At 52.9% G+C, this 22,731-nt stretch overlaps 1 protein-coding gene across 1 annotated transcript in view; it reads right to left on the bottom strand.

Annotated features, from left to right (window-relative positions):
* Positions 1-604: 604 nt before the first annotated feature.
* The window catches only part of SLC2A1 (solute carrier family 2 member 1), a 33,573-nt gene continuing 11,446 nt past the window's right edge, over positions 605-22,731 (bottom strand). The window contains exons 2-10 of the mRNA XM_025394504.1: positions 17,735-17,830; positions 5,528-5,688; positions 5,108-5,348; positions 4,347-4,509; positions 4,067-4,254; positions 3,682-3,786; positions 3,404-3,505; positions 2,069-2,272; positions 605-1,694 (exon numbers count right to left, since the gene is read on the bottom strand). Coding sequence (XP_025250289.1) covers positions 1,494-1,694; positions 2,069-2,272; positions 3,404-3,505; positions 3,682-3,786; positions 4,067-4,254; positions 4,347-4,509; positions 5,108-5,348; positions 5,528-5,688; positions 17,735-17,830 — 1,461 coding nt within the window. The 3' untranslated portion in view covers positions 605-1,493. The remainder of the gene's footprint in view (positions 1,695-2,068; positions 2,273-3,403; positions 3,506-3,681; positions 3,787-4,066; positions 4,255-4,346; positions 4,510-5,107; positions 5,349-5,527; positions 5,689-17,734; positions 17,831-22,731) is intronic.

A 22,731-nucleotide genomic window follows, 5' to 3' on the forward strand; every position in this document is an offset into this window, starting at 1 on the left:
AATTCAGGGGTGAAGAAGGAAGATGAGCTGTCTTTAGAGAGGAAACAGTAGCATATAGAGGAACCAGAGGGGGCAATTCCAAATGAAATGAACACCAGGCAGCTTGACAGCTCACTGGGCCCATACAAAGAACGTGGTTCATTTTGTGTGTAGGGGGGAGGGGTGCGGGAGGTGGGTGGAGTTAATGGAGTAGGGGTTGTATAGTACCATTGTTAAAAGCAGGGGTTTTAGCTTATTCACTGTACGACTTCAGGCACATAACCTCTTTGAGCCTGTCAAGTAAAGGTACAGTATTTACTTCACATTCAAAATAATGCATTTCAAGCCTGAGCATCACGGTTGGCACAAAACTGCTGTCTTTTTGAACACCAACTATCAAATATGTGATAGAAATGCCTTGAATGTCAAGATAAAGAATGTATATATTCTCTGGGTCACAGGGATCAAACAGATTTTTGAGCAATAGAGGACACTGATGAGAGGTGCGTGTAAGGGACTGGATCCTGAGTCAAAGTCTAAGCCGCTGAAGTGGTTGCAACCCCACTTACTTTTGTCTCACTCCCATCCAAACCTCCCTACCCTCAATCCACAAGCATTTCAAAACCATGTTTCTAAAAACCAGCCATTTATATCTGTTTAGGTAAGTAACAGGAGTGAGGTGGTGTATTTACAAGTTGGCTTGTCCAGATATACTATAACTTAGTGTCTGTATTTAATATTGACAACCAAAAAATATATATAAATATCTTGCATCTATACACAACAGGGCAGGAGTCTCCGTGTCTTCTTGAGCAGTGAGTTTGCAGGCTCCCACAGGCCCTCTTCTCATGGTGACAGTGTGGCCCTCAGTGCAAAGGAGACTAGAACCCGGCAGCCCAGACTGGCCCTTCCCCTCTCCTCCCTGCACTCCAGTGCTCCCAACTGGTCTCAGGTAAGGAAAGATTAATTTGAGTGGTTGGGTAGGAAGAGATGGGAATGGGCAAATCCTAATGGAGCCTGACCCCTAGAGTGGGGAGATCCAGGCCAGCAGAAGGGGTGGCCATAGCCACCTCCTGGGATAGAAGCCTTGTAGTTCATAGTTCGATTAGTGTGTCCTTAGGACATAGGTCCGGCCCTACAGATTAGCTTGGTGAAGAAGGCAAGTGTCTGGACAGGGCATAGTCCCCACCCTCAGGCACTGAGCCATTCAGGGTGAAGCCTGGGATGTGGGTAGAGGAGACTCAGGCTGATATAAAAATAACAAAATCAGTAATAAAAAAATTATAAAACCTGTTGCTTGTCTGAATAGATTTGAGCAACAGTCCTGCTTTCGTTAAAATCCTGGAGCTGTTAAGTCCTGAATATTCTTCTGGACATCATTGCTGGCTGGAGAAAGGAGCCCCAGGCCCGGCTCGGCTGACATCTGTCAGTTTGGAAGTCTCATCCAGCTGCCTGTGCTCCTGAGAGATCCTTAGGGCTGCTGGGAGCAGGCCGGGCTGGTGGTCTGGGGCGCCTTACACTTGGGAATCAGCCCCCAGGGGATGGAACAGCTCCTCGGGTGTCTTGTCACTTTGGCTGGCTCCCCCCTGCCGGAAGCCAGAAGCAATCTCATCGAAGGTCCGGCCTTTAGTCTCGGGAACTTTGAAGTAGGTGAAGATGAAGAACAGAACCAGGAGCACAGTGAAGATGATGAAGACGTAGGGACCACATAGTTGCTGAAAGACATACAGACACGCTTGGTTGGAGTCATGACCCTACATCCTGACTGTAGGACTTTGGATAAGTCACTTTACCTTTGGGCCTTTGAGCTGAAAAAGGGAACATCCACCTCCCCAGGAAGGCTATCATAATTAAATGAGATCACGCTTGCACCTAGCGTGTAATAGGCTCTAGGAGCACCACTCAAGGCTAAGGGGAGAACCCTGGAGTTGAGGTCAGCATTCTTGGTCATGTGACCTGGGCTTCCTACCCTCGATTTCCTCCTCAGCATGATTCCTAATGAGAATGCTGGGCCAGCACTTTGCACAGCACTGTGGGGTCATGCGTGCAGGCGAGAAATGGTGAGGACAGAGACAGTGGGGGTTCTCACCTCCACATACTGGAAGCACATGCCCACAATGAAATTTGAGGTCCAGTTGGAGAAGCCTGCAACAGCAATGGCAGCTGGACGTGGACCCTGGCTGAAGAGTTCAGCCACGATGAACCATGGAATGGGGCCAGGACCCACTTCAAAGAAGGCCACAAAGCCAAAGATGGCTACGATGCTCAGATAGGACATCCAGGGTAGTTGCTCCTGTTGAGGATGACGAAGAAGGGGAAAAGTTAGACTGGGTTGTGATGGATCCTCAGGGGAAACAGAAGCTACAGAGGCAGCCCAGAGCAGAGCCATGCTAGAAGGCAGGAAGCCTGGGGCTGGTCCTGGATTTGTTGTGTATCCAGCGTTGGGCCTACGTTTCCTCATCTGAACAAAATGACTTAAGTCCTGCGGGTTGGTTCCAAGTGTGAGCCCACCCCCTGGGAGTGGTAATGTGGTATGCATGTGGAGGGTGCTAAGAGGCCCCGTGGTCCCCTGGCTGTGCCTGCAGTGCAGTCTGCCTGTGGCAGGATGCAGAAGAACATTCCTGGGGGTGGGGTGGATTCAGGTTCTAAGGTTTGTGCGGTGCCCAGCTCCGGATGGTACAGAGTAAGCACTAAGCATATGGTTCTCATATAACCATTCTCCTTGAGGCGGCCCGAGTGGAAAAGTTACGGTCTTTCCACTTGCTGCCTGTCCGGCCTTTCGGCAACCACCAAACTTTCCAAGCCCAGGTTGAGCTGTAAAATGATGGTCATGGTGCTTTCCTTGCCCAGAGGCTGAATAAACGACTGCCTGTGTGTGAGTGCCAGGCACAGGGTTGGCATAGCGGTCACAGTCACAGGCTTGGGGCTGAGGTTGATTCTTGGCTTCATCCTTTATCTGACAAGTTACTAACCTCACTGGGAATTAGGCTTCCTCCCCCATAAAATGGGAAGAACTGAACTACACCTCTAGTCGTGTGAACTGAATGAGGTAAGACGTGGTTCTGCACCTCTGTGGGGAGGAGAGCAGTACTTTCCAGGGTTGCTGTGAAGATGAATTGAGGCTACAGATGAAGATTGGAAAGGGTTAATATTAGGCAAAGTAATTCCTTAAGGAGGTGAGAGTTTGGGGTCTGGGACCAGAGGTGCTGTGCTGAGAATCCATCAAGCAGGGAGGAGCAAGTTCAAGAGAGGATGTGTGTGGTTTAGAAGGTGACAACTTTAGGAGCCAGAAGGTCGAACCCACAGCCAGGGAGAGCGCAGTCACCACCTGGCCTGCCAGCCTGGGGCTGAGACAGGCATTTTGGGATCTGAAGCCCAGGCGAACTCCCCCACATCCCTCACCCTCCAGAACCTGGCAACTCACCAGCAGTGCCAGCGCGATGGTCATGAGTATGGCACAACCTGCCATGCCAGCCAGGCCTATGAGATGCAGGGTCCGCCGGCCTGCTCGCTCCACCACAAACAGCTGTGGGCAGAGATAGTGTCAGTGCCACCCCTGCCTGGTGCCCCTCTGAACCCACCCACCCAGAGGCCTCGCCTCAACAGCCGGGAAAGTCACAGGGCACTGCAAAGACCAGCAGGGAAGATGGCACCGCCTCCTCCCTGGGGCTTGGCTGGGGGAGCCAGTAAGCGAAGACTCACCGACACAACAGTGAAGGCCGTGTTGACGATGCCGGAGCCAATGGTGGCGTACACAGGCTGCTGCACCCCTGCCTTCTCAAAGATGCTCGTGGAGTAATAGAAGACCTGCCAGACAACAGAAACTGTTGGAGCCTACCTGGACATTGTGGCCCTTCCCTGCCTCTGTAGCAGTGCATGTGGAACCCAGGATGAGTAAAGAATGAAGGGGACAAATACTCAGGCAGAAGGACACTGCACTGTAGTGTCCTTACAGGCTTGGGTTCTAAAGGGAAGGTTCTCCTTTGGCAGAGGCGTATCTGTTATTTCAAGTTTGGGGCTTGTTCACCGTGCACACTTGACCAGAGGGCTTGGCTGGGGCACAGGAAGGGTGGGTGGGGGCACTCACAGCATTGATGCCCGACAGCTGCTGGGACAGCTGCAGCACCACAGCAATGAGGATGGGCTGGCGGTAGGCGGGGGAGCGGAACAGCTCCAGGATGGTGACCTTCTTCTCCCGCATCATCTGCCGACTCTCTTCCTTCATCTCCTGCAGGTCATGGGTCACGTCAGCCGTCCCGCGCAGCTTCTTCAGCACTGGAGGGACCGGAGGGAAGGTGGGGGTGGCTCAGAGTGGGAAGAAGGCCAGGGCTCAGGGAGTGGGGAGGAGGGCAGGGCCCGGCCCGTACCACTCTTGGCCCGGTTCTCCTCATTGCGGTTGATGAGCAGGAAGCGGGGGCTCTCAGGGCAGAAGGGCAGCACGATGCACTGCAGCAGGGCCGGGACGAAGATGATGCTCAGCAGCAGGGGCCACAGGTCCTCGTTGCCCATGATGGAGTCCAGGCCGAACACCTGGGGGAAGCAGGGGCCGTGAGCCTCTGCCCTGACCCCCCTTCCCACCCCGTCCTGCCAGAGTGGCCTTCCCTACTTTGTGTCAGCTGCTGCTTCACAGAAGAGCCCCAGTTCTAGAGGCTCTGCCACTAGCATGAGGCTCAACCTCTCTGAACCCTCAGTTTCCTCATCGGTCACGTGGGGAAAGTAGGACCTACCCCACAGTGTTGCTGGGAGGACAAATGCCAAGGCCACAGATGTGTCCAGGACAGAGAACGGGGGCTGCTACTCTGCCACAGGAGGGTTTTGGGGACAGGGAAGGGGAAGCCTCCTGGAGAGAGGGTACACTGCACATAATGGCCTAAGGCATGCTGGGGGAAGGCGGGCCCTGTGGTTGGCGGCCTAGAGTGAGAAGAAAGGGATTGAGAAGAGTCAAGTCATCTTGCTCTCAACTAGGAGGCCATGGTGCTGTGTTCTCTGGACCTGTGTACCATAGCTGTCCTCTGCAGGGCTGTGGGGGCTGGGTGGAAGAGAAACTGCCCTGCAGGGCACAGATCTAAGAGCCACTGAAGCTGTGGGCAGGGGCTGTGCCGGGCAGGTAGATCCTGCCGTAGCTTACCTGGGCGATGAGGATGCCAACGACGATGCCCAGCTGGTGCAGGGTGCCCAGGGCCCCACGAAGGGCTGTGGGTGACACCTCACCCACATACATGGGCACGAAGCCTGTGGTCAGGCCGCAGTACACACCGATGATGAAGCGGCCCAGGATCAGCATTTCAAAGGACTTGCCCAGTTTCGAGAAGCCCATGAGCACGGCAGACACGAAGGCCAGCAGGTTCATCATCAGCATTGAATTCCGCCTGGGGGTGGGGTCACAGGTCAGGCCAGTGCCCACATTCCTTGGGCTCCCAGGGGCTGGGTCATAGGTAATACCCTAGAACAGACAGGGAAGTCTCCCCCACCTCCCACCCCATCTGGGACTCCCTGGGCAGGAGGGCATGGGCCCTCCAAGGGCAGTGCCAGGACCTCTCCTACTTACCGGCCAAAGCGGTTAACGAAAAGGCCCACAGAGAAGGAGCCAATCATGCCCCCAACGGAGAATATGGCCACAGAGAGGGACCAGAGTGTGGTGAGCGTGGTGGGCAGGATGCGCTCCCCGTAGCGGTGGATCCATGTCTGGTTGTAGAACTCCTCAATCACCTGCAGGGGGAGATGCAGCCTGGGTGGGCAAGCCCCGGGCCAGGACCCAGTCTTCCTTTTCCTTTCCCCTTGCACCCCTCCCTAAGAGAGGGCCGGGGCCTGGCTCTGCCACAGATTCACTCCATGTTCTTGAGCCAAGTCCCTCTATTTTTGTGGGCCTCAGTTTCCCCAGGCAAGAAACAAGGGGTTGGAGCCCATCTGAGAGCCCTGCCAACTCTCCCGCTTCCCCTAACGTGTGGTTTCCAGTGCCCTGTGGTTTCACAGGCTCAGTGTGACTTGCTGGGATGACAGCAAGTGACCAATGGTGGAAGTTCAGGCATAGAACAGAGAGGTACAAGGCCAGGTGTGGTGTCTCACACCTGTAATCCCAGCGCTTTGGGAGATCAAGGCAAGCAGATCACGGGAGGTCAGGAATTTGAGATCTGCCTGACCAACATGGTGAAACCCTGTCTCTACTAAAAGTAAAAAAATATTAGCTGGACGTGGTGGCGCAAGCATGTAATCCCAGCTATGTGGGAGGCTGAGGCAGGAGAATCGCTTGAACCCAGGACATGGAGGTTACAGTGAGCCAAGACTGCGCCACTGCACTCCAGCCTGGGTGACAGAGTGAGACTCTATGTCTTAAAAAAAAAAAAGAAGTACAGAAGGAAAAGGGCCTTCCTACTTGCCCGTTTTATCCTCACCATGTCTCAAAGCCCCAAGGGCCCATCTCCTGCCACCGGGCCCTCTCCCCAACCCCTTGCTGGGGAGGAAGCAGGGCTTGACAGACGGGTTCCGCCATCCAGGAAGTACAGACTCCCTGACCGCACTGAGGGCCTGGTGTGACAAACTCACACATGTCACCCTTCAGATGTGCTTGAAAGACTCACACTGTGGCTTTCTGTTCCCCAGGCCTAGCTCCCTTGTGTCTGGCCTGCGAGCACCCCCTTGAAGGACCCATGCATGGCCTCCTCCCCTCTCCCAAGGGCCCAGCTAGGAGGTATGGGGAAAGGCTCCACACAAGGAAGCAGTTCCAGGAACTGGAAACGCCTGTCCTAGGACAGACCTGCCCACCAGCCCTGCCCCCACCCTGGCCAGCTCCCAGGGATGTGGTAGGCAGGCAGCACCGGTTCTGCCTGAGTACACTCACTACACTCTCAGTGCCACGGGACTGGCCAGACCCATCCAGCCACACGTATAGCAGAGTGCAGGCCTAGTTACCCAGAAACGGCTTATTGTGCACGTATACCATCACACACACATAACCATGCTCACAGAATCTGAATATTCCTGCTTCAGCCAGTCACAAACTCACAGGCCCCTCATCCCCTACCACTTACAGCTCAAACTCAATTCCATTTGAACCCAACCCATCCCAACACCCCTCCATGTGTGTGCATGCCGCAAGTTCATACACACACAGCGGTATGCAGCCTCCATCACTGCTGTTGGTCCTCCCTATCCCTTCCAACCCACCGAGGTCTAGCAAAAGAGGAAGGTGTGGGCGGGCACACTTGCCAAACGGGGGCCTGCAGTCCCAGAAATGCCCACTGAATATGCTGGGCCTGCCTCCTGGTGCCTTCCTTCCCATTGCTGTGGGTCCTCAGCCTCTAGTCATCTCTTTGCCTGCCCTGTCACAACCTGTCCCAAGTCTGGAGGCATCTGATGGAGGCCAGGCTCCAACGGGCGAGGACAGTTGGTAGGGCAGAGGCAAGCCCTAAGGATCTGCTTGTCCATTCCAAGGATGCCAGGCAGGGCAGTGAACAGAAACCTGAACTCTGAATCTGGACACAAGTAAATTCAGGTACTAGCTCCATCCCTTATTTCCAGTGTGACCATGAGCAAGTTATTTCATCTCTGAGTTTCCATGGCCCCATTTCTAAAGTGCAGACATTAGCAGTAGCTGCTTCACAGTGCTGCAGGGAATCAGTGACACAGCGCTCTCCAGTGCTTGATGTCATCATCCCTAAAATCACCCCACTGCACACTGGTGGCCTGAAGGCTGTGCAGACCACTAACAGAGTCTCCCCAAGCCTTAAACTCGTAACTCAAATTCGGGGCTCTTGCCTGGTATCAATCCAATCTCCCTACCTACCACACCTTTGCGCTATATACCATTTCCCACTCCTCTACACCTTTGAGATGCTACCACTCCTGCCTGGAAGGTACCCCTGGCCTTACTGCTGAAACCTTTCGAGATGCAGGTTTCCCTGACTCCAGGAGTTTGTCTTCCCTGAGGAAGACACTTGATTCACACCTGGTCTGTCCCAGAGCCAATGCCAGGGATACCTGGTGAGTAAATGGAGGAATTGATGAACTAAAGATGTTTGGCTCTCCTCTTAGAACCCCTTGATTCCGCTGGGGGCAGAGGGAAGGTAGATTTTGAGAAAAAGACAGAGCAACAAAACACAAAGTGTTCTTCTATGGACGAAACTAACCCCAGAGGAGGACTGGTTGGGAACGGTAATGCCCTGTTTATCAGGCTCCACCAAGAACAGGCTGTTCTGGATGAGGGTGGATATGGGAACTGTCCAGATAAATGGCGCTTGCCCTTTTGAGGGTCCAACCTTTCCTGACCCATTATGGGGTGAAAATTTGAAGAGATTTCACTTTGCTCTCCTGAGCAACCAGACCTACAAGCAGGGCTGCAGGGCAATGGTGTCTGCCCTTGGGGCTCTCTGCAGGGGCAAAGAGAGGTGTTTGCGCCTGTGCAGACTGGCTCCTGATGGCTAAATTTCTGCAGTCCATAGTTCTAAGGTATTCCCCCACTCCTCCGTGGTTCAGAGGCTTGTCTTGTACAACTCTACACACCCCTTTTGAAATCTGCCAAGAAGTCAGCAAATGGAATTTGTTTGAATTGTATACAAAGAAAGAGTAAATAGGTGCTAAGTAAGGCCTGAAACTACCTAAATAAGCTTGAAGATCTGTTGAGATGTTGGGGCAACTAATAAGAGAGGTGTATAAGTGAGGTGTGACCAGAGCTCCACCCTGAGTTACGTCTCCTGTCTGTGGTCACACAGTCAGAGGGACCCAACCTTGTCCAGGGCTGGCTCCTGGACGCTGCCTAGCTGCTCTGTTACTCAGACCACTTTATGGGGTGGAGGAAGGGTGAGCAGCCAGCTCTCTGCATGTTAACCTTGGCCTAGACTCATCCTCTCCAGCCCACAGCAGCACTTCCTGGCCAAGCTGAGGCTGGGGAGTGGGTTTCTGCCTCTTGGTGCCTGAGATTTCTGGGAAGAAGCCACGCCTGGTTTTCCACTCCTACTGCTGGTTCCGGTGCTCTGTGCCCTCTCCTCCCTGGGGATTCATATGGGGTTCCATGCTGACTCTTGGCCCAGGAAAGGCGGGAATGCTGGAGAATGAGAAGAACCCTACATAGGGAAAAGCTCTGGACACATCCTCCCTAGAAGTGTCTGGGTGCACCTCAGGAAAGAAGACTCTACTTATGCCCTGACAGGATCCCACAGGCCCAATCCCGTGGGCTCCCAGCAGCCTCCGCAGCCCTGGGTCATGTGTGAGGTGAGACCTGGCACGTGCCTGTTCTGAACGCTCCCACCTCACATGCCCATCCCAAGCTTAGGAGTTAGACACTTGATGCTGCCACCACCCCACATCCACCAATCACCAGGTCCTCTCGATTCTGCCTCCGAGTCTGTCCTACTTCTCTACCCAGGCAGCCTGCCCTGGGTCTCATCTGGATTCTGCTCCTGACTCTTCCTATCCACCAAAGTCAGACCTCATTTCCCACAGCGAACCACCCCTCAGAATGCAGTCGGTGTCCCGCACACCAAATGTGCCAGGCTCGGCCATTCACCCGCTTCTCTGCTCCCTTCCCAGCCTGGTCTTTTCACCCAGCCGTGGGGTCTGGGTGGCGGCAAGCGTGTTGAGGAGGGAGGAGCGGTTCTGGTCAGTTCCCAGGGGGACTGCCATGGCATCGGCCAGCCGAGAGCTGAGGGGCTACTAAAGATCTCTGTCCAGGTGCCTCACTGAGCCTAGAGGACACCCACCATGGAGACCACCCTAGAGAAGCAGGTTGACTGTGGGCAGCTGAGATCCTTTGGACCAGATGGCTTCTGGTACACGAAGCTATTCCTCACCCAGTGGCTTTCCTGGGGTGAGGGGGAGGCCTGCACAAGCCTAAGGACACCCTGGGAATCCCCATACCACCTCCTGCCAGTCTAGGCAACTGTGGGTGAGACCACATGTCTGCCTGTCTACCAAGGAACTTCTCACTTCCCCTTTGTAGAGCGGCATAAGGCGGCGAGCACTGCCTGGTACATGGATAAGCTGTTACTGTTGTCACTGTTGCTCTCTCAAGAAGAGAAGTCACCACCTTCAGAGGAGCCTTAGGGACAAGGTTTTCCATTTTGAAATTGCCAGAAATCATTACCTTAAGAATGTAAGAGTACGGAGGAACCTGAAGGAACTAGGGGCCTGCCTCGGGGAGTAAAGCTAGTCTCCAGGCCCTGCTCAGCTGCTCCTGGCAGAGGAACCCAGCAGGTCTGTAGCCCCAGAGGGCAGAGGCGCCAGGGCCAGACTCCAGCTTCGGGGAAGGAAGAGCTTTATCGACTTCAGGTTATGAGGCTGCCCACCTTACAGGTGGTGAGTTCCCTGTCAATAGGGAGCATAAAAGTCAAAGTGCTCCAGAGCCGAACTGGCAAACATTTTATGTAAAAGGCTAGCTAGAATCCATTAGGCAGGGTCTGTGAGCCACATATGGCCTCTGTCACTCATTGTTCTTTTTTTCTCAACCTTGTAAAAATGTAAAAACCATTGTTAGCTCACGGGGTAGACAAAAACAGGCTGCTGGCTGGATGTGGCCCTCCTGCCAACCCTTGATCTAGGATTCTAGACCACTGCCGGGAGGGGTATGTGTTTTGGAACTTCTGGCTGGTCTCACCATCCTTCCTGCTAGACATTCCTCTACTCCAGGAGGACTAGGTCGGCTAGGTCATCCCCAGCAGGGATCCCTGGGCCAGGTTGAAGCTCCATCTCAACCCTCCCTGTGCTCTACTGGATGCTATTGTGGGGAAAAAGGGGCTAACTGCCCGCCAAGCTTTCAGCGCCAGTTACAAGGAGGAAAGGGCCAGCTTCTCCGGCTTAGCCTCTCAGCCTGGCCTTCACCCCTGTTCCCTGCCTGCCCGTCTTCCAGCTGGGGCTGGCCCCGCACCGCCCCTCCCCCAAGCTCTCAGCCCAGGGCCTTCATCTCCACAGCAACTCTCAGCCACACCCCAGGGTCAGCTGGGAGATTGCAGCCAGATGTTCCAGGTGGGGCTGGACAGATAACCCTCCCCACTGGGTCCCCTGGGGCCTCATTTTGGTGCCTGGGGGAAGAGGCCCAGGTTGGGGCTACAGCTGAGCCCTAACCTGCCTGCAGAGGGCTGGACCACCCAGGCTGCTTCCCTGGAAGAGCCCTGACATGGCTAGCCTCCAAACCAAGGCCAGGCCTGCCGGCAGACAGACGAATCATCCCACCGCGGCAGCCGTACCCGAAGCCCTTCTAAGCTCTTGCAATAAAGTGACTCCTCTACCCCAACTATGACTCACGAGGCACACGCGGTGACTCCCTCATACGACACCTCACATCTTTGCTCGGGCCTAATCACCTTTCAGGGCATGCACAGATACTCCTCTGGAAAGCCTTCCTCCTGAGAACCACCCCTCCCTCTCCACTGCAACTGGTTCTCAAACAGAGGCGGCTTTGGCACCCCATAGGACATCTGCCAATGCCCAGAGACATTTTTGGTTGTCACACTGGCTACTGGCATCCAGAGGGTGGAAGCCAAGGATGCTGATAAACATCCTCCAACGCACGGGACAGGCCTCTACAACACCGGCAGAAACATCACAGTGCCAGGCTGAGAAACCCGGCTCTAAGGGCGAAGCACCCTCTTCCTCTCCCTTCCCTGCTTCCACTGTGCTTGTTCACATTTCCATCATTGCCTTTAGACGGCTAACTGTAAGGTACCGTCTGCTCCCTCTGCAGTAAACCTCAGCATGGAGATGGTCTGATGCATCCGTGTCGCTGGTGCCCAGCACGGCGCTGGAGGTGGAGAGTTGACACTAAATGACCAGCAAGCCATGAATCTAACTGAAGGGCTTGAGGGGTGATGTGATATGACAGGATGTGATGGTGTAAGAGATTGTGCAACTGTGTGTGGGAAACTTGAGACGCTGGTACATGACTGAGCTTGACTCAGCTCTGAAGTGAGAGCACACACGGCCAGCTGGGTGGCAGTTGTAGGTGAGTGAAAGGGTGTTTAGGTGCCCATCTGGGACTGTGCCCATCTTCCACAATGGTCAAGGGCACAGACTAGGGCCAGACTCCCTGGAGTTACATCATAGCCTTGCCACTTATTAGCTGTGTGTCCTTGCTTTCATTGCTTAACATCTCTGTGACCCAGTTTCTTATAAAGCAGGGAAAATTATGGTGTCTGCCTAATGGGGTTATTTTGAGGAACAACTGAATTACTATTTCTAGAGTATGTATAACAATGCCTGGATTGTATAACAATCTGTAACAATGTATAACAAGCCTTAAGTAAGCAGTAAGGGTTTATGGTAGTGGTAGTGGTGATGGGTGAAGGGGAGAGGGGACCAGAGCTCTTTGGACATAGGAGAGAGAAAGAGAGGCTGCCTGGAGCGCGAAGCCCAGCTCAGCCTGACGGGACACAGGGCTTGGGTTGGGAGGCGGGTGTTGCCTCCAGCTCTTTCACTCACCAAGCTGGGTCATCTTGGGCAGACCTCACCTCCTCTGCAGACCAGGTTCCTCCTTTGTCAAACAAGGAGTGTTGTTTGTCAAACAATGAGGTCTTTTCTGGCCCAAACTCTCTGGATTCTGAGGATGCCTTATTCTTAGACATGCCTGACACGGTCCCTTGGGCCAAGACTTCATGGTTTCTCAGTGCTGTTAGTCTACTGGCACTCAGTTATTTCTACTGGCAGCTCAGTCATTTGGGGAGGGGAAAGGCAGTGCTCAGATGAGCCCAGTATGATGGTCAGGATTCCCTGTTCATTTAGCTGCTCCCCCTGTGGCTGGGCTCACCTCTTCCACCTCTGTCCTCCTCCTCCAGGAGGGGATGCATGGCAGGAATTTCCTGTCATCACTCACAGCAGGGCAGGGCCAGTGCGCAGAGCTGGGGAAGCGTGAGGCCTGGAGCCCACCTCTAGCTTAGCCCCTCACTCTCCAGATACCTCATCTGGCTTCAGTTCCCTCATTTAGAAGAGGGGAAGATAATGTCAGCTCCACCTGCCCTGTAGAGTTGCTGTGAGGCGGTAATTTATGGGGAGGTGCTTTGTAAACATGTAAGAAAGTAGAATTAATTAACCACTTCCAGGAGGAAGCCCTTTGGGGCCTGTTTTATGGAAGAGAACAAGCTTCTGGCATCCTCACCATTCGTGGGGCAAAGTCTCTTTTCAAGAGTAGGCAAACCATGGCCAACCCAATGCTGTTTCCTAAGAGAGGTTCTTCTAAACAGACAAGGGAAGTTGGTGTGCCCAGTGCAGGCAGTTAGCGATTCCTCATCAGCAGAACATTTCACATCCCTGCACCTCTGCAGAAGCCACTCCCACTGCCCAGACACCTGCCCTTCCTGCCCTTCCTGCCCTATGGGGTCAACTCACACTTCAAGGTCAAGCATGCCTGCCAAGTCCTCCGTGAAGCCCCTTTTTTTAATCTCCCCTGTCTCCCCAGCCCCAGCATTACTTGCCCCCCATTTGCTCTCACAGCACCTTGAAGCCCTCTGTTAGTGACACTCTGGCTTTCTCCAAGGGGTCTCTCCCACTGCTGTGGAGACAGGGCCTGGCTCGGACTGTGTCTCAGGCAGCTCCCTGAGGGCCAGCATATGCCTGCTGTGTTCACAGCTATACTTCTCCCTCCTCACTGTCTAGGACAGCATCTGGCACAGCGTGGATGCTCAGGAAGTCCTGGCTGAATGAAAGGGTTGACCGGATGGAATCTGTGCCGCCCTAGGGCAGGCCTTCAGCCCTACCCGGGCACAGGAGTCGCTCTGCCCTGTTACTACATGTGGGCTCTGAGCCTCACTTTCATTTCTTCCTCTTGGGTCCTTCTATCCTCTCTTCACATGTTACGTGTGTCACTTTTAATCTGTCTCCAGGTTGCAAAAACTGCAGCCAGCCTTGTGAGAAGTGTTTGTAAAGCGCAAAAGTCAACAGACCGAGTGCCTGGGTGCTTGCCCAGGAAACACCGCTAGATTTCAGCGTTCTCGGTTCTGGCCACTCACATCTCCAGTTTTGGTCTGCTGGGGCTGGTTCCCGAAGTGACCTTTGGTCAGGTGCCCATACATGGTCCTATGAATGCAGTTTACAGCCTCACCTGGGCCCTCTGAGCTGCTGACCAGCCCTGTGATGCCCTGGTCAGAGGTTCTGCCCATATTCCATGACAGTTATAACCTCTCGCTTATTTCTGATTAGACGGGAGGCCTCAGGGATCACAGAAGTCCATCTCAGATTTGTCTACATCTTTGGAAGTCTCTCAGTCCCTGGCTGGGCATGGTGGCTCACACCTGTAATCTCAGCACTTTGGGAGGCCAAGGCAGGTGGATCACCTGAGGTCAGGAGTTTGAGACAGCCTCACCAACCTGGTGAAACCCCATCTCTACTAAAAACACAAAAATTAGCTGAGCATGGTGGTACGCACCTGTACCAGTAGCCCAGCTACTCAGGAGGCTGAGGCAGGAGAATCACTTGAATCCAGGAAGCGGAGGTTACAGTGAGCCAAGATCATGCCACTGCACTCCAGTCTGGGCAACAAAGCAAGACTCCATCTCAAAAAAAAACCGGTATCTCAGTCCCTCCTGGCCAAAGGCAGCCCCTCCCTTCTGCTCCGACACCACCTCCCTCCTGCAAGACCTCTGCCCTCACTTCCTTATCTTCACACTCTCCTCTGCTGATTCCTTCCAACATGTTTTAAAATGACCTTCATTAAAATACATACATACATGCATACATACATACATACATAAATTCCTAGCCATACCATAATTCTAAACCGCCTCAACTCTTTTCTCCATTTCCCACCAACTCTTTTGGAAGGGCTGTCTCCACCCTTTCTCATCTGCCTCTCACTCTTCACCCAATCGTAGTGAGGCTTCTACCCGTGCTGTGTCACCCAGTCAGCCCAAATGGCCACAAGGCCACCATCGCCTCTTCTGCATTCAGCAATGTGGAGAGGCTTGCCCAGTTCAACCTCTGGGGCACCTGATGGCATTCCTCTGCTCCGTTCATCCACTCACTATCCACCAGTGTCTATTACTATGACAGGCACCGTTCTAGGCACTGAGGACACGGCCGTGGACAAACCAGACAAATACCCTGGCCCTTCGACAGCTTACATTCTCCCTCTGTGTTGGGAGGGTATCCTCTCCTGGTTTTAGAGATACCAGCTCTTGTTCTTCTACTTAGGGTCCTTTTCTAGCAATGGGTTGTTCTCTGGGGACTTGATCTTTTTACTTTTAATTTTTATTGATTTAATTATAAAATTGAGATGAGGTTTTGATGTGTTGCTCAGGCTGGTCTTGAACTCCTGGGCTCAAGTGATCCACCCACCTCAGCCTCCCAAAGTGCTGGGATTACAGTGTGAGCTACCACGCCTGCCTTACTCTTCATTTCTCTTTTTGTTCCACAGTCTCCCTAGAAGATCTTCCTCCGCTGTGTGGATACCAGTGACTAACTCTCAACTTTTCTCCAGCCTGGGTCTAAGAAACAGACCCATACATGCAGGTGCCTCCTGCACATCTCCAGCTGTGTCACCCACGTCTCCATTCCTGCACATCCCATGGCCACCTCTCAGCTCCTGGCACACCTGCTCCTTCTTCAAACCACACATCACCAGATACCTAGAAACCACTTTTAAACCCTTCTCTGTTGCCCTCGCACGGAATTGATGACCAAATCCTGTCCATTCTTCCTCTGAGGGTTTGCTTTTATGTCACTAGTGCAACGGCAACTTCCATGGTTTCCCGTCTCTAGTCTCACATTCTTAGGTCTACCCCTCCATACCAGACGCCTGAGTCATTTCCCTACAATGCAAGTCTGATCACGTCTGCCTTGGGCAGTGGGTTCCTATTGTTTTCATCCTGAAGTCCATGCTCCCTAGCTGCCCCTCCCCACCCCCACCGCCCCTTCTGACTATGCCATGCCATACTTACAGGGCCCTTTGTGGTCTGGCTCTTGCCTACCTTGTTGACCTCCCCAACCTTCCCCCTCCTCCTGTTCACTCTAGTGACACACTAAACTACTCATGCTTTACTCATGCCAGGCTTTCTCTCTTCTGGGCATTTTACTTTGCAGGCCCCCTGCTCACCCCAACCCTGTTCTGTTTCTGGAAAACACCTTCTCTGTCCTGACCTTAGAGTCCTAGTTCTGTCATTAACTCACTATGAGATCACAGTCAAGACATCACTCAGTCCAGTACTGTCAACCTGGGCTGCACAGTTGAATTGGTGGGGAAGCTTTTAATTGAATGCCCAAACAGCATCCCAGACCAATTAAATCAGAATCTGGGGGTGTCCTGGAAACCCTAGTGTGCAGCGAAGTGGAGAGCTCAGCCTCCCTCTGTTTCCTCCCAGCCTGTCTTACAGACTTTCCATTTGTAAGGATTCCCAAAGGGAGCCAGTTCTGAAGCACACACTTCGGCAAGAGCTGTCAAGAGCACTTAGCAAATGCAGGGCTTGGGGCTGGTCCAAACATGGGCCCACGGTCGCCATGCCCGGCAAACTTGGAAAAGTCCTGTCACCTCCGCGGCAGCTGAGCATGACTCAGCAGGCCAAGCCTTCCTGGTGACTTGCTCCTTGGCATCGGGCATGGCCCATAGCCCATAGTGCCTATTTGGAAAAAAGCCCAGCTAACTCCAGACACTACCTGGTTCCCCCAAACAGGCCCCTGATCTTTGGGAGTCACCACACTCACTTTCTAGCCGCATCCGTCTAGACAAGAAATGTGGTCCTGATGTGAGGACTGCCCACTCATTTGGTCCTCTCTGAGAAGGTACAGATTTTTAAACTGGCAAGGCGGCTGGTTAGGAAGACCGCCTGCAGCCATGGAAATAAAGAGCTTGGCTTCTGACTCCAACATTCAGTAGCTTTGTGACCTTGGGCCTGTCGGTCATTTCATCTGCCTGGACCTCAGTTTCTGGGTCTATAAAATGGAAATCACCACCCAATCTCATAAACACAAGCAAAATGCCTGGTACAGAGGAAGGGCTCAGTTAGTTTCCTTTCCTGTCCCTACCCCCTACCCCTTTTTCTTCTTCTCTCCTCCTTAATGCAAGTAGGCTGGGCTGGAGGAGATGATCTAGGTCCCTTCCCATCCTGACATTCAAGTAAACAAGTGAGGACAGATCTAGGATGCACGGTAGGGAGGAGGAAGCCAGCACAGACCTTCACCCCCTGCGGCTCCCTAGGGCAAGACGCCATTTCTGCTTTGACTGGCACAGGGCCTTCAGGGAGAGGACGCAGTTTCAACCTACAATTGGATGCCTTAAAAGGAAGTGCACTGCCTGTGGATGGGTATGAGTGCAGGCTCAAGGACCACCTGGCAGGCAGGTGTTGGATACCAGCTGTCTCTGACTAGCTGGGTGATACTGGGCAGGTTTCCTCTCCCTGGCCATTTCCCACACCTGCAGGCTGGGAGTGGTGCCTGTTGCCTACAGTGCTGCAGTGAGCATCAAGTGAGACAAGCCCATGAAAACCCTCTGCAGCCCCAGAATGCCATGGAAATGCAGCATTATTGTATTGAGCTTTGTTCTGAGTTTATTATATCATCAAACATATTATTATACGACTGAGTTGGGTGGAGGGTTGGTCAAGAGGCCCTATAAAAGACCCCAGGATTCTGTGGGACCTGAGATTCTAGAATTCTGCCGCCCTAAGATTCCAAAGCAAGAGACGAGTCTCTGACATTGTCAGGGCCAGAAAATTGGCTGGAGAGGCAGACAGTGCGTTGATGTAAATGACTCTAATTCAGGTGGTGGCATGAGACCGTGGGCATGTGTGATGTGCAACAGAGCAGGCTCGTGTCCATAAGCCAACGATGGCATAGTACTCACCTTCTGGGGGGCATTGATGACTCCAGTGTTGTAGCCAAACTGCAGGGAGCCAAGCACTGCTCCTCCCACGGCCAGCATGAGGCGACCCGTCAACTTCTGCAGAGAAACAAACCACACTGTTATAGGCGTGTCTGGGCCCAGGTTACTACAGGGCAGGGCCTGGACTGGCAGGTTCCTGTGTTCAGGTATCTTGCCTGACTCCTGGCACCACACCAGTCTTTCTCCCAGGAAACTTGGCCTATTCCCGACCTCAGGTGCCCAAACCAGCCTAGCTGACTTCGAGACACTGGGCTGGCCGACCATTTCCTGGGGAGAGAGGGGAAGTATGGTCTTCTCTCTCTGTAGCCAGGTCTCAGAGAGGCAGAGGCTTCGGATTCGTGGGGGTCTCATTTCCCTGGTGAAGCCATGCCTGGGGTTTGGTGGTTCTAGACTCTCTAACTGGGAGGCCCAGGAACCAACCCTCCTATATGAGGGGGCCCAAATTACTTGGTAGGAGTAGCACAGATATAGGAGAAACCACCTGGATTTGGAGCTGAAGGCGCTGGCTTCTGATTCCAGCCCATCGGCCTGTTTGCTCTGTGAATTCCAGCTAAGTCCCCCTTGCACCACTTCTCCCCTGTCCTCCACTTCTCCCCTGTCTTCCATTGGATGGTCAGCAAAATGGCCACAGCTTCGTTTGTCACATTGGAGATGTGATCCCACCTTGCCCTGACCTTCCTGCTGTTCACAGGGCAGGAAACTGAGCCCTGAGAGGGTGAGGCAAGTTCCAGATCACTCAGGAGTCTGTGGCAGACAGCTCAGGGCTCCGGACTCCCTACCCAGTGCTCCTGACGGCAACAATCCCCAAACCATAAGGCTTCCAAGGTTATTTGGACATAGATGACATGCTAGGCAGGAATGCACTTTGGAAAAGTGCACAAGGTGAGTAAGAGTGTTGGGCCAAGGTGTTTCCAGTGGGCAAAGGGCTAGGAGAGAAAAAGGGCAGTTTGCTTCTATCCACTGGAAGCCGAGGACATGAGGCAGCAGGAAGGGCAGAGGCCAGCAGGTGAAGAGCCCTGCTTAGCCACAGGTGACTGAGAGGCCAGTGGGATGTCCGCCTTGCTGGAGAAAAGTACTCTTTTCAGCTATAAAAATGAGGAAGTCAGGAAATGTGACATTAGGCAGGCCTTTAACTGATTGTGGGAGAACAGGGCTGCGGGAGGCACACCAAAGAAATGACTGGCATTCACTACGCACACCACACCAGACTGGGCACTGGAAGTGAGTGGAGCTGGCCACGGCCTGCCTGTGGGTTTCTGGGCCTCGGTTTCCACAGAACCCAGAAGCACCCTTTACTTCAAGATCATCACAGATAGCCCTGGGCGTAGCTGTTACCAGGCATATTCCCAGTATGGTCTTTTCATTCTCTGGAAGCTGTCAGTCAGGGCAACGATTGCAAAAGCCAAGGCTCTCACATCAGAGGCTGCGAAAGAGGAAGGAGATTTGGCCCAGGAGGAGCGTACAGCTCAGAGCCCCCTCTGTGTGTGCGTTGTGTCCTTCCTTCCCATTAGTCTGACCCCTTAGCCTGCCTCTGGACATTTATTCCACATGCTGGGGCTTCCCTCATACTCCATTCTCTCTAAGTTCCCTGCATTGCCCAACTGGAAAGACAGCCCCTCCCCCAGTATGTCCTGGCACTGCCCCGAGTCTCCCTCTCTCAAGCCTCTGGGGAGCCTTCAGGCCCAGAGCTGTTGTTCTGAGTGGGTGGTGAGCAGCTGACAAACTTCTGGGGGATCCCATTGACACACCAGGTCAAGTCTAACTCATAGGGTGGACACTGGGATTAAATCAGAGGCTGTGGCAAGGCACTAAGCATCACCAGGAGGGTTCACTAAACAGCGACTGCTAGGCCCACCACGTGCTGGGCTTTCTGCCTGCGGAATTACCTGCATTTGGCTTATGGGATGCAAAGTATATACTGTATTTTTCTGGAACACATTAGAATAGATTAAAAACAAGCAATGCAGCGACATCAATCTATGATTTCAGAAAACGTGGCGTGGCATAGTTATATAATGGAATACATAACCTGGGGGTTCGAGGCCGCAGTGAGCTGTGATCACCCCATGGCACTTCAGCTTGGGTGACAGAGTGAGACTCTGTCCCAAAAAACAAAAGCAAAACCAAAAACAGAGCAGTGTGTATATTGTATGCTCCCTTTTGTGTTTTAAAAAAAAATTGGCTGGGGGTAGAAGGAGAATATACACATCTATTTAAAAGAATGCACAAGAGGATGGGCGCGGTGGTTCACACCTGTAATCCCAGCTTGAGGCCAGGAGTTCGAGACCAGCCTGGCCAACATGGCAAAACCCTGTCCCTACTAAAAATACAAAAATTAGCCGGGCATGGCGGTGCGTGCCTGTAGTCCCAATTACTTGGGAGGCTGAGGGACACGAATCACTTTGTCTGGGAGATGAAGTGAGCTAAGATGGCGCCACTGCACTGCACTCCAGCCTGGGCGACAGAGCAGACTCTGTCTAAAAAAAAAAAAAAAGAATGTACAAGAAAGGTGACATTCTAACCCGGGGGGCCTGGGTGACTGGGGACAGAGTGAAAGGGAGATTTCATTTTATAGCCTTTGGCACTTTTTTGAATTCTGAATGGTGTGAATGGAATCACCTATTCAAAATAATTTTTACAAGCCCTATGATTTCATATTACTTAGAACAAAGCAATTTAAATAAAACATAATTTAAATAAAAACATTTTTTGTTTAAATAAAAACAAAAAAATTTAAATAAAAACATGTTGGCAGAGCATGAGTGAATGACACTGGCCGTGTGAGGCAAGTGCTATTATCACAGGCCCTGTTTTACTGGGGTCTGCATCTGATGTTCCAGGGGTCTGGAGCCTCTGAAGTCATCCCTGGGGCCCCACTGAGCAGCTGCTCGATTTTTAGCCTCTGGCAATGGGGGCTGCTGGGGTCCAAGGACATACCCCTCTGCTGGACCTTGTCATCGGCAGGTCGAGGTCAAGCTCCACTTTAGAAAACCTGCCTACCCACACCCTGGATCACATCCACATCCACCCAGGCTGCTGCGGCACTAGGACTCACTAAAATACCAGTGACCTATGCTCCAGGTCTCATGCTAAGTGAGGCTGGGGCCCCGGATGAAACTGGACCCAGTCCTGACACCAAGGAAGGGGTTTCCAGTCCAGTGGGGTGGGGGCAGTGGGGAGGCAGATGAAGATGAGTGGCTAGTGTGGTCTTGGCTTCAACAGGAGGCTGGTATGAGGCACTGTGAGAACCCTGGAGGGAAAGATTTCCAGTTTTGCCCGGGTACAAAAAAAGATGAGCTCCCAGGAGGTGACACTGGAGCTGGGCCGTGAAGGACACACAGAGAGTCTGCCAAGTGGGAAAGCAGTGGCAAGGCTACATTCCAGGTGGACAGAACAGTATGTGCAGGGGGAAGAAATGGGGACCGATCGGTCAGATTAAGAAACAGGGTGCTCAGTGTGGCTCAGTGCTAGGTGTAGGGGGAGGGACATGGCCCCTGCTCCTCAGTAGGCACACGATGACACTGCAACCAATCTCAGATTCATGCTCCCCTCCTGCTGCGCCCACCATAGCCGGCTTGATCACTGCTGGGCTTGGAAGCTGACCCACGTTTAAATGCAGCAAGCTGCCTCCTTTCACCTTGGAGTGGGATACAAGGTAGCCCTGCTTTGGGCCTTGGTTTCCTCACCTAGAAAATGGAGATGAAAGTTCCTTCCTTAAGGCGTTGCTGTTAAGTTTTCTATCAGTATCCATTACGAAGCCTGGCAGAATTCCCTCCACAAGTATTTGCTGGAGCAAGGAAGAAGAGCAAGCTACCCTTGACCGGGCAACCTCAGCACCATCTGCCCCCACCAGCCAGTGGCTGGAACTGGAACATGGTAACGAAGTCCATTCACTCAACGTGTATTTATTCTGGTGTCTGTCAAGCTGATGAACAGTTGGTGATGACTTAGAGAAGGGTACTAGCCCCAGAGAGCTTGTGATTTTCTTGTGGGAGCCTTTTTTACCGGTGGGGAGCAATCTACAGCCCAGAATCTGGGATCCCCAGCAGCCCATCATCACTCCCTGGGGATAAAACTACTTTCTAGAACATTCCATTCTCTTCCAGGCCTTTGCTCTTGCTATGTCCTCTACAGTCTCTAGCTTATTACTCATCTGTCACTCAGTTTGGGAACTCCTTAAGAATAGAACCAGGGGCAGGACGCAGTGACTCACGCCTGTAATCCCAGCACTTTGGGAGGCCAACATGGGCGGATCACTTGAGCTCAGGAGTTCAAGACGACGAGCCTGGGCAACATGGTGAAACCAGGTCTCCACTAAAATTACAACAACAGCAACAAAATAGCCGGATATGGTGGCACACATCTGGATCCAGCCACTCAGGAGGCTGAGGTAGGAGGATCACCTGAGCCTGGGAGGCAGAAGTGGCAGTGAGTCATGCCACCTTACTCTAGCCTCGGCAACAGAGTGAGAAAAAAAAAGAATGGAACCTGGGTCATACCGTGTCTGCAGCCAGAGTGGCCAGAGGAGGGAACAGCACATACAAATTGCAAAACAAAGAAAACCTGCCACTTTTCAATTTAGCTTTTAGGCAAAGCTGGCTCTGTGTGTATCTGTTGTGCCAGACCAGTGTTCATCCTTAGCCATTATCAAACCCCTGGAGAGTGCTGGACTATCAGAGCTCTGAGAGGTGAAAACAGCATCCCCCAAAACCCTCCACTCCAAACCCACAGGGCTGTTGAGGAAAGACCTCTGAAGTCAGGCAGACCGAGTTCAAATCCTGACTCTCCTAACAGAGTCATGACCTCTCAGCTTGGCCAGCGCCTGGGCTCAGGGTCCAGCACGGAGAAGGATTTCTCATGTCCCCACCCCTCACCCTCCCTATCCCACTGCTGGGGGTCTCACGACCCACAAGAGACCTCCCTCTCCCAGGAAGCCGTGGATGGGATGTTAAGATTCA

This window comes from Theropithecus gelada, chromosome 1 (genome assembly GCF_003255815.1).
Source record: "Theropithecus gelada isolate Dixy chromosome 1, Tgel_1.0, whole genome shotgun sequence".
Taxonomy (NCBI): domain Eukaryota; kingdom Metazoa; phylum Chordata; class Mammalia; order Primates; family Cercopithecidae; genus Theropithecus; species Theropithecus gelada.